This window comes from Panthera uncia (assembly GCF_023721935.1).
Source record: "Panthera uncia isolate 11264 chromosome A1 unlocalized genomic scaffold, Puncia_PCG_1.0 HiC_scaffold_17, whole genome shotgun sequence".
NCBI classification, from domain to species: domain Eukaryota; kingdom Metazoa; phylum Chordata; class Mammalia; order Carnivora; family Felidae; genus Panthera; species Panthera uncia.
Window position 1 is genome coordinate 92850869 of NW_026057577.1, and position 12599 is coordinate 92863467.

General features: G+C 37.3%; 1 protein-coding gene across 3 annotated transcripts in view; it reads right to left on the reverse strand.

The window, feature by feature from the left end:
• Positions 1-12599, reverse strand: part of RANBP17 (RAN binding protein 17) — a 330781-nt gene that overhangs the window by 314539 nt on the left and 3643 nt on the right. For all 3 annotated transcript variants that reach the window (XM_049647789.1, XM_049647786.1, XM_049647787.1), the window contains exons 2-3: positions 6724-6870; positions 3117-3207 (exon numbers count right to left, since the gene is read on the reverse strand). In XM_049647789.1, coding sequence (XP_049503746.1) covers positions 3117-3207; positions 6724-6870 — 238 coding nt within the window. The remainder of the gene's footprint in view (positions 1-3116; positions 3208-6723; positions 6871-12599) is intronic.

The window sequence follows — 12599 nt, forward strand, 5'->3', positions numbered from 1 at the left end:
GTCAGACACGTCATGTCAAACATTCTAATCAACGTGCAGAAATAAGAGCAGTAAGTCAAACCAATGGAACTCATAAAGGGAACACATCATTTGTTGTTTGTGCTGTAAGTTTCTACTTTTCTCTTTTTTCCAAATTTCTTTTAATGAGTATTCCTCTTTTTAGTTAAGTATTTATTTTAAATACTTATAAAAAATATAAGTCAAATAGACAATCTGGCAATAGGCCTGTAGCTTTTAAATAAATTGAATCAGTGAATTATTCTGCATCAGGCCCTAATGGGTTCACTGGTGGATTCTACCAAACATTTAAGAAAGAAATTGTATCAATTATCTTCAATCTCTTCCAGAAGACAGAAGCAAGAGAATTCCTCCTAACTCATTCTATGAGGCCAGCACTACCCTAATAACAAAACCAGACAAAGATGTTATAAATTAGACACCAATATCTCTCATCAACATAAAGAAAAATCCTCAACAAAATTATTAGCAAATCGAATCTAACAATGCATAAAAAGAATTATGAACCACAACCAAGTGGGATTTCCCCCAGGTTATGCAAGTCTGGTTCAACATTTGAAAAATCAATTAACATAATCAAGAGAGTAAAGAAGAAAAATCACATGATCACATTATTAGATGTACAAAAAGCATTTAACAAAACCCAATGGCCATTTATAACAAAAACTCTCAGCATACTAGGAACTGAGGGGAACTTTCTCAACTTGAAAAAGAACATACAAAAAAACCCTGAAGCTGATAGATAAATCAAAGAAGAATAAACGGAGAGAGATTCCACGTTCATGGGTAAGAAGGCTCAATATTGTCAAACTCTGAGTTCTTCCCAAACTGATGTGTAGATTGAATGCAATCCAAATCAAAATCCCAACAAATTATTTTGTGGGTATTTATAAAACTGATTTTAAAGTTGACATAGAGAGGCAAACAACCTAGAACAGCCACCACGATACTGAGGAAGAACAAAGTTGGCGGTCTGACACTACCCAACTTCAAGATTTATTATAAAACTACAGCAATCAAGACAGTGTGGTACTGGTGAAAGAAAAGCTCGATAGAACAGAATAGAGAGCCCAGAAAGAGACACACGTGAATACAGTCAGTAAATCTTTGACAAAGGAACAAAGGCAAAAAAGAATGGAGTGAAAACAGCCTTTTCAACAAATGGTGCCAAAACAACTGGACATCCACATGCAAAAACATGAATCTAGACACACACTTTACTTCACACTCTTCACAAAAATCAACTCGAATGGATCACAGCCCTAAATGTAAAGTGTAAAACTATAAAAAAAACTCTTTGAGGACAACATAGGAAAAAAACCTACATCATCTTGGGTTTGCAACGACTTTTTACACCTAACAACAAAGGCATAGTTTGTGATAAGCTGGACGCAGTTAAAATGTAAAACTTCTGCTCTGCGAGAGACAACATGAAGAGAGTGAGAAGGCAAGCCACAGACTGGAAGAAAATCTTTGCAAGAGACTTAACTGATAAAGGATTGCTATCTAAATTTACAGAAACTCTTAAAACTCAACAATAAGAAAACAACCTGATTTCAAAATGAGCAAAAGACTTAGACACCTCATCAAAAAAATAGACAGATGGTAAATAAACATATGAAAAGATGTTCAATCATATGTCATCAGGGGACTGCAAATTAAAACACACCTACTACAACAGCCCAAATCTCAAACACTTAAAACATCAAATGTTGGCGGGAAAGTGGGGCAACAGGAACTCTCATTCACTGCAGGTGAGAATGCAAAATGGTACAGCCACTTTGGAAGACAGTATGACGATTCTTTACAAAATTAAACATACTGTTACCATACAATCTAGCGATCACTCTCCTTAGCATTTACCCAAATGAGCTGAAAACCTATGTCCACACAAAAACCTGCTTTAAGCTTTGTTCTTAATTGCCAAAACTTGGAAGCAATCAAGATGTTCATCAGCAGGTGAATGAATAAATTGTAGTACATCCAGACAATGGCATATCATTTAGCGCTAACAAGAAATGAGCTACCAAGACATGAAAAGACATGGGAGAATGTTAAGTGCATATTACGAAGTAAAAGAAGCCAATCTGAAAAGGCTACACTGTATGATTCCAACTACATGACATTCTGGAAAAGGCAAAACTATGAAAACAGTAAAAAGATCAGTGGTGATCAGGAGTTAGAGGGGGGGAGGAACACGGAGGATTTTTGGGGGGCAGTGAAACTATTCTGTGGAATGGGGGGGGGTATGTCATTATACATTTATGCAAACCCACAGAATGCACAACACCAGGAGTGAATCCTAACATAAACTATGGTCTTTGGGTAATGATCATGTGTCAGTGCAGTTTCATCAATAACTAATGCACCTCTGGTGCAGGATGCTAAGACTGGAAGAGGCTATACATGTGTGCGGAACAGAGGACAGGAGAACTCTACTTTTTGCTCAGTTTTGTTGTAAACCTAAAACTGTTCTAAAAAAAATAAAATTTATTTAAAATGTGTGGGTGTGTGTATACAATAAGTCAAATAGAGGTGCCTGGGAGTCTCAGTTGGTTAAGCATCCAGCTCTTGATCTTGGCTCAGGTCATGATCTCACAGTCTGTGGGGTGGAGCCCCATGTAGGGCTCTGTACTACAGCACAGTGTGGAGCCCGCTTGGCATTCTCTCTCTCTCCCGCTCTCTCTGCCCCTCCCCCTCTCACGCACACACATGCACACACACGTGTGAAAAAATGAGGATAACCATAGTGCCCACTCCATAAGATTGGTGGATAAAATGAGATAGTACAAATCTTACCAAAGAGTACACACAATAAAACGCTTGTTATGATTTATTATTAAACTAAGCAAATGTTTTTTTGATTACACATTGTTGTATAATACATCACTGTGCACCACTAGATGGATAAAGGAGACTTGACAACTCATCTTTAAAATAACAGAATTTTAAATAACTTGCATGCCTATTAACAGTTTAACATATTGAAAAGGAAAACATTATTTTAACATGTAATTTTAAATAACGTAACATTGTGTGTCAACTATACATTAAAAGAATAAAGTACAATTTCATAAAAAGTATAATAAACCACTTACTGATATCTACCCTCTGTTCAACTGGCAAAGGACTGACTCGGCTAACAAGTTTTGAAAGACATGTTGCTGCAAGGAGCTGAGCATAGGATGTCTGTAAGGAATAATAAATTGTATTTACTATTACCACAAATGAAATCATCAAAACACTATGATAGAACTTTTCCTAAGCAATAAGGGAAATTCTTCTGGTTTTCCAAACTGGCAAGATTTACAATGAATAAAATATATATGTAAATACACATATATGTGTACAATCTCTCGTAAGAGTTCAGTAGTTGAGGAAGGTATAGCTCTCTTTTTCAAACAGCAGCAAATAATCAAGAGTAAAAAATTATTTTGATCAAGTTCAAATAAAATACTCCTACCATATCTACACAGTACTGTACGTTCTGGCCTCTGATTAGCTCTTCAAATTCACCTGGTTCCACTCTTCACCATCCTCTAACCACAAAAGCCTTTCAGATCCTTTCAGTGTCTTTCCCACCCTGACCTCCCCACCCCATCAGATCCATGTCTTACTGTATTGTACTCTTTGGCCACCAATTATCTTAACAGAGTACTCAATCCTTCAAAATTTGGTTCAGTTATTCACTATACCTCCAGCAGTTTCTTGTTTCTTTTTTTTCTCTTTACCAGAGGTCAGCAAACTAAGGCCCGTGGATCAAATCCCATCTGTTTTTGCAAGGTCTGTGGGCTATGCATGGTTTTTACTATTTTAAACAGTCGGGGAAGAAATAAAAATAATAATAATATTTTGTGACATGTGAAAAATATATGAAGCCCAGGTTTCAGTGTCCATAAATAAAGTTTATTAGAACACAGCCACGCTCACCCATTTGTATACTACCTATAGCTGCTTTCATGCTGTAACAGCATAGTGGGATTGCTGAGACAGACTGTATGTGGCACTCATTGCCACCTACTGCTGCTCAATGCATTATAAATTGCAATAATATAGTTATAATTCCATAGCGGCTAGAGTGTCATAGGTATCCCCATGACATGTACCTTTGATTATTACGAGTGCATAACCATCATGTCAAAACAAGAAAAGATAAAAGCAGATTTCAAATGTCTAACTTCTAAGGCACAGTAGAGTTTGGATAATTTTGTTACTGAATTAGATAGCAGAGCAATGTGCTCTTCATGGCACTATAGCTGTCCTAGAAGACTATGTATTGACAGTATCAGACTAAGTATTCATGCCAGTATTCCTAACTCACAGGAAATCAAAAGTCCAAAAAAGAAGAAAATTAAAACAGCGTATCTCCTCACGGTGGAATTTCCTCACAAAAAGAAAATGGGGCTGAGACCAAAGTTTTGAAGTGACTCATTTGTTAGCCAAGCAAGAAAAGTCATTTACCAATGGAGAATTAATTAAATCGCCATTATTTTATTGTAGCAGCTGAAGCTATATCTGCAGAGAAAACAAACCTCAGACTACTAGCCTTTCAATGAGAATAATGCTCAAGCAATCGAAGACGTAAGAGCAACATGGAAAGCCCATTTTAAAGAAAGCAAATGATTTGGAAGTTCTCTTTAGTTCCTGACGAGCTGACAGACCTTACTAATTCTGCTCATACTGCTACCAATACTATCCACTTATTCCAGAAGTCAATGCTAAGTTTGAAATGACTAAAGACCTCCATGAAGAGTCTGTGTGGAACTACAGGCCAGAAATATTTTCAAAGAAACTGAGAAAACACTAATTGTGTGCAGCCTGAAGTGGTATCTGCTAAGATGTGTCACGAGTGGTGGTAAAAATACATGGAGCAGAAAAGGGCTTAGTTGTACAAACTTAAAAAGCTTACAAAAATGTAAGAGTCTAAAACCTATGGTTCTTCATTGTATTATTCTTCAGTAGATACTTTGTAGTAAATTATTTGAGTCTATCCTGTGTTAATGAATAGGTGGTGTAAACAGTAGGCTTCAATTCACTTTGGTGAACTTATCTTCATTCAGTTCTGTGAATTTCTGTCAGAAATAGGAGCTGAAAGTCCTGACTTGCCCACCCACCCCCGACCCACCACACACACAGTAGTTGAATAGCTTAGCAGAGGTAAAGTTTTACTGCAACTTTGTTTAGCTCAGGGCTGAGACTGACATTTTCTGAAGAGAAGAACCATTTTAAACCACCACTGTTGAATGTGAAGTGGCTTTGAAAATTAGCTTTTGCAGCAAACTTGATAATGTAATTTAATGAATTCACCCTAAAGTTACAAACTTGCCTAAAAGGCAAATAGTGCTTAGTACTTATATTACAAAACTTATAATGCAGCAAAGTCATTTCATAATAACTAAACACTGTTTCAATCACAACTAGTATTAAGCTGCTTTATATACTTTCCACACCATCAAAGTTAAAAGTGGCAAGATCTCTATTCTTGGGTATGTTTTCTGAGCACCAACTATAGTTCCAGCAGTATTTTTCAGACCCTGATGCAAGTGCAAAGGAAATTTCCATATTTTAAAATCCATTTAACTGAGCAATTGAGGAGCTTCCACCTAACCTTCAATTGGAAGGGACGAATCTGCAACATAATGACATTCTGAAAGGCAAACATCAAGAGCAGTTTGAACAGAGTTCTATAAATGCCTTCTAAGTGATGAATGTGCTTAATTAAAACCATGTTTATGGACTGATATCAATACTTGGCAGTACTTATCTGTGTGAAAAGACATTTTCAAAGACAGAATATAAAAAATTTCATTACAGATCTGTAGTAACACATGAACATCAGCAATCAACTTGATGACAGAAATACTAACTTTGAACCCCAATTAGGTCAATTGTATTATCCCCAAAAGAATAATTTAATTCTTCTGAGTAGATGTGTATTACAAAAAACTGCACTCAATTATTATACTGTCAGTTTCAACAATAAAATTTTGTGGAAATCTGTTTCTCTCTTCTTATACATGTACTTACAAAATATCCTCGATTTAGCCTCTTGGCCTGCAAAACCCACAGTATTTACAATCTGGCCCTTTACAGAAAAAGTTTGCTGACCTCTGTTCTAGTTCATACAGTCTCCTACTGTAGCACTACCATATCGTTCTTTAGCTTTTTATTTACACATTTATGTCTCTCCGACTAAACTAGAAGTTACTTTGGTGCGTGTGCATAAAACAAGTAGGTAGTACTAGGCCTCGTTTTACATTTAAGTATTTGCTCCATGCCTGCCGAGTGAATGGCTAAGAATCTCTAGAAGCAGGCAAGAGTTAGCATTCCTATGAATCATTCCTTCATGTTTCACAGTTAATTACAATCTGCCTCTCTCACCTGGAATTTTTTTTTTTAAAAAGCTCCTAATCAACTTTCTAAAAATGCAACCTTTGCCCACTACTGTTATGAGACATCAAAAAGGGCCAAGAAGAATCAAGAAATTATTTCAATTCATGCCTATTTCCACCTCTTGGCCTCTTCCCTAAGTTTGCTTTCCAGGCTTTCCAATTCTTTCTATGATTAATCTCTTTGACAGTGAAATAAACTACACTAAAAGGACATGCAGCACTATCAATTATCATTGCTAAACTACACAAGCTCATTAACACTGACATATATCTCCTGGTATTTCATGGTTAATCGCTGTTATCAAATACTTACTGTTCCTTGTTCTAATAAAAGTTGACACTTGCTGAGACATTCTGGGCTGTCAATAAGTTCCAGGAGTGCTTTCTCAGCCTCTATTCTTTGCGTAAGATCAGTCCCTATGTAGAGGTGAGTACATAACACTTCCAATTCAGCCAAACTCTTGAGAAGAAAAAAGAAATTAACATTTTACTTGAGTGAAAAACAAAAATAAGGTAAATGTATTAATCACAGGACCTGAGGGATGCGAATACCATGCCTGTATTCATCAATTCAATAAATGTTTATGGGGCTACGGCTACCAACTAGGGGTCACAATGGTGAAAAAAAAAATCTCCTAACTCCAAATTATTTATTTATAAATTGATAGTGCTATGGTGGAAAAGTAACAGTATAGAAAGAAAAGGACTTGCCTAATTGAAGGAGTATGAAAGTAGTAACAACTTTCAAATGTTACTGCCTAAAGTAGTAACATTTATCCGAAAAGGGTGAGCCAAACAAAAAAAGACTAGACAGCAGTCCAGGCCAAGAAATAGCCTGGACTATTTACCAGGGCCCAGAACAGAGCGTAATCATGTCAAGGCATTAAAAGGTCAATATCACTGGTAGACAGCAAGGAGGAGATGCCAAAGGAAGCTAAAGACATAGGCAGGCGGGGATTATCAGGTGCAAGTGGCAGATGCCATGCCAATTACATTATTTCTCAAACTGCAAGAACTTCAATGGATCCATCCATAAAAAAGCAAAGATAATTATAAATATACACTGATCTGGGGCTTCCGAACTAATGACTCATAGTGCTGCAGGCAAACTGTCATGATTTTCAGGAACTATGACCTAACCCCATGTTTTTTCTAGCAGTGTAATAACCAGTTATCATGTTGTAGCCTACTACTTTATAGGCGCAAAGAATAATTCATTCTGTTTAGAAATGTAATTTCATCTGAAGATATAAAACACATGGATAAAATCTAGAGGAAAATGAGATCAGCATTCCTTCCAGCTTAAAACAATTTTTGTTAAAGGCACTTGACAAAAACTACTTCACTTTTTTTTTTAATTTTTTTAACGTTTATTTATTTTTGAGAGAGAGAGAGAGGGGGAGAGTGTGTGCGTGTGCGAGTGGGGGAGGGGCAGAGAGAGAGGGAGACACAGAATCTGAAATAGGCTCCAGGCTCTGAGCTGTCAGCACAGAGCCTGACACGGGGTTTGAACCTGGGAACGGCAAGATCATGACTTAGGCCGAAGTCAGACGCTTAACTGACTCAGCCACCCAGGTGCCCCAAAACTACTTCACTTTGAACTTGAAATAAAATTAATTCTTTGGAGGACAAAAAAAAAAAAAAAAAAAAGGCACAGATTTCAGTATCAGTAGTTATATGAAGGTAATAGGATATTCCTAAAGAAATGCCACTTTTTATCCTTTCTGGCCTGAATTTTTATGTGGCGGCCTTACAGCTACACTAGTCCAAACATTCTCTCAAATACATATATCTTTGGCTAACAGGAATACAGGCAAAACACTGAAATGAGACTTCCTCTAGCCCTTTTATTCTTTTTCCTTCTCTCTCCTTCTTAGCTCATTTATGGCATTTTCCACTTCCTATCCAGGTCAGAGCCCAACATCCCAGACTTGAGAATTTTCTGCTAGATTGAAAGTAAAAAAGAAAGGTTTCAAATGAATAAATGAAGATAAAGGACCTCCAAGGCGCCACATTTTCCACATTTCCCCCAACTTGGCTGGCCCAGCAAGCCCTCAGAGTACTGCCCCATAATGCTCATAATATTAAAATGTATAGAAAATTTATGGTTCATGAATACATACAAATATCCATATTTTCTCCAAGGGTAAGAAATACAAAAACAGAAAGAGCTACCTTTTTCTCTCTCTTGGCTCATGATCAACCTTAGAAGTCTTTTCCTTCATCTAATAAATTTGAAAGGCTGAATTTTAGAGCTGGTAATAGCCAGAAAATTTAATGATAAACTGATCCTGCTGTCATGCATTCATCTAGGTCTAAGAGTCTTTGAAGAAGCAGACTTTGGATTCAAAAACAACTGGGCCAGAAATAGTGACCTAACTGTTTAAAAACAAAAGGCAGCAAAATAAGTGAGACTCAAACCGATCTTACGGATTTGTTTGGAAGATGAAATGAGTAAGGGTCACATAACTTCTGGCACATAGTACTCCTTATGAAGGCTAGCTGTTTATTAATATGACTGAATAATAATATTGTACTGGCTGGAACTGTATCCTTCTAAAAGATAGGTCTAGGGGCACCTGGGTGGCTCAGTCGGTTAAGCTTCTGACTTCGGCTCAGGTCATGATCTCAAGGTTTGTGAGTTCAAGCCTCCACATCAGGCTCTGTGCTGACAGCTCAGAGCCTGGAGTCTGCTTCGGATCCTGTGTCTCCTCCTGTCTCTGCCCCTCCCATGCTCATGCTCTGTTTCTCTCTGCCTCTCAATGATAAATAAATGTTAAAAAAAAAAAAAAAAAAAAAGGTCTAATTCCTAACCCCTAGTACCTTTGAATGTACCCTTATTTGGAAATAAAGGTCACTGCAAATCATTAAAGGTCACTGCAAATCCACCATCCTGGATTTAGGGAGGGCCCTAAGTCTAATGACTCATAAAAGAAAAGAGAGGTACATGTGAGATGCAAAGACACAGAGAGACACCAGGGAGAAGGTCATGTGAAGAAGGAGGCAAAGGCTGGAATGATGAATCTACATGCCAAAGAACGCCAAGAATTGCCAGCAGCCATCACAGAGTAGGAAAAAGGCACAGGGCAGTTTCTCCCTCAAGGCCTCCAGAAGGACCCAATACTACTGGCACATTAGTTTCAGACTTCTGACCTTCATAAGTTTAAGACAATAAATTTCTGTTGTTTTAACCCGCCCAGTTTGCGGTCATTTGTCACCACAGTACTAGGAAACTAATACAAATACAATATTGATCAAATCAATGGGACCTAAGTAAATATATCTGGAAAGATTCCAGAAAGTTCTGGAAATTATTTTGTCGGTTTTGCTATACTGATTTAGAGAACTTCAACACAAAGTAAGTCTGGAGCATATTTAAATAGTATTCATTTAAATCAACAATACTACGAATTACCCCTTTCTTTCCAAAGGTATTTCAGAATATTAACTGAAAGGCTGTGCAAGATAAAATGGGAGAGGCTTGAACTTTCTCTTACAAAAGGCTAAAACAAAGGGGCAAAAAAATCCAGTCATTCTTTCACTGTAATGATAATAATGAAACACATGGCAGGCATATCAAATCTTTTTAGAGAAAAGGATACATACCTAAAGATCCTTACCCTGGTGGAAAGGCATTATCTAAACATTTAAAACACTCACAATGTGGTGAATGCTGACTGACCAAATAATCTTCTGATTAGCATTTGACTTTCCAGAGAATCTATAAAGAGAGACTTTTCCACAATGAATTAATAAATTTGCATCTTAGTTTTAAACACTGGGGCACCTGAGTGGCTCAGTCAGTTAAGTATCCAACTCTTGGTTTCAGCTCAGGTCATGATCTCACGGTTTCGTGGGTCCAAGCCCTACATTGGGCTCTGTGCTGACGGCACAGAGCCTGCTTGGGATTCTCTCTCTCCCTCTCTCTCTGTCCCTCCCCTGCTCATGCTATCTCTCTCTCTCTCTCTCTCTCTCAAAAATAAGTAAGCTTAAAAAAATTTTTTAAAACAGTGATGTCTACACATACAGTTAACATTAGAATGCCTCAGATAAATGGATCCTTTCTTGATTTGCTGACAAATCAGGTTTGAGTTATCAAAGCTCCTACAAGGCTTAATAGCAATATTAGAAGCCCATAAAAATAACTAATAGGCAGAACAAGTAGAATTGGACATCACTTAACTCCCAAACAATAACTATCAAATACAAACAGACAGCATCCAACTTTCATAGCCTAAGAAACAATAACATAATTCTGCCTATAATCTAAATAAGAATCTTCTACATTATTATGACCTCATCCCTGGCCTTTGTGCTTGACATATAATTAACCCTTAAATGATGTGACTTCTTCTATTCCCACACATGTATCTATCAATGGGTAGATAGTGAGAAAAACAAAAACAAAAACAAAACCAGACAAAAAGAGTATATACTGGAAGGCATTATAGGAACAAAAAGCAGATGACAGGTTTCTGGCCAGGGAGGGAGGGAGAGCAGAACAGGATAGGGGAACAGTAAGAGGGATTACAAAGGAATAAAAAGAAACTTTTGGGGGTGATTGACATGTTCATTATCTTGATTTCAGTGATGATTTCACAAGTGTATACAGAAGTCAAAACTCCTGCACAACTCAAATATGTGTGGTTTATTATTTTCCAATTATGTCGTACTATAAGCTGGGGGGGGGCGGGGGGGAGGGAAAAAGAATGAACCAGAAAAATTCTACCCCAATTGAATTTAAAACTCAATTACTTCTCTGTATCTTTCCTGCTATCTGGAATTAAGCTTCTTGATTACCATTAACAGAAAATACGTTCCTTTCCCACAAATCTTTGTTTCTTCTTCCCTTTACTACTTTTTCCTGAGCATACCTGAAAGCTTATTCCAGGGTCTCTAGAAACTCTTCCTTCTACAATATATTGGATAGTATCTGTTTTTAGAGCTTTATAGTTTACAAAAGTATTCCCATTCTTTTATTTTTCAACCCATCCTGACAAATGGGCTCCTACAAAGTACATATTTTTAGCCCACCCATTTTAAGACAAAAAAAACCAAGGCCGAGAGATCAAATACATATAAGTTGCTCAAGATCAAGTATGGCGTAAATGGTCAATTTTAAGCCAAATAAATACGAGTCTATATGCCTCAAGAACATGTTTTCTCCTTACCATCCTGGCACCTTGCCACCCTTTACTTTGGCCTGCAAGGAGAGAAGCAGACGATGTCCTACTCCCTACTTTCAACTCTGTCTGCTCATCATTTTTATATCTACCAATTTCTCCCTCTTGGAAAATTCAGAAAGATGCTGAAAATAACCCCAAAATGTCAGAAACTGAATTGAACATACTTCCCACAGACTTCCACTTCAAGTGTCTGTTTTCAGTGGTTTCAAAGGTCTAGACTAGGATCTAGATTCATAACCTTGACGTTAACTTTGTCGCTTCTTCCTCCTTAGTCCCTCCTGTATAGTTAAAGAGTTTGGCCTTACCCAAAGAAAAGTCTGGGCTTTACCCTCAGATTCTAGGAGGTAACTTATATTATATCTGATAGGCCTATTTTTGTTCAGGTGCAAGGGGCTGGAGGGTGCACAGTCCACAGTCTTATGTTGGGGGCTGGCCACATCAGAAAGACCAACTGTGTGTTTAAGGGTGGGGGCTCTGGATCACATGGTATTAGCCTAAAGACTGAGGTCAATCACATGGGCAATGAAAAGTCCATCGTGACCATGTAATGAAGCCCCAATAAAAAGTTCCCTGGTTTGCAATACTCAAAGCATACTGTCACACATACAGGCTGGGAGCGTAATATGTCCCAGTTAAAAGTAAAAGTTTTACTTTTAGGGACAGTAAAAGTTTTGTTTTGCAACCCTCCCAGACTCTGTCCCTTGCATCCCTTCTTTTAATCAATTTCAATCTGTGTACTTTCCCAGTAATAAACTGCATGCATATGACAGCCTTCAGTGAATTCTTTGAGTCGTTTTGATAAACTATCAAATCTGAGGGTAGTTCTAGGAAACTCTCAATATGCAGTCGGTGTCAGAAAGAAGTGAGGGCAGTCTTGCAAACTATATCCTTTAAGCTTGCAGTGTAGCTTATTTCCAGGATATAGTAGTTTGTTATAAAATCTTTTTTTTTTTAATTTTTTTTTAATGTTTATTTATTTTTGAGACAGAGAGAGACAGAGCAT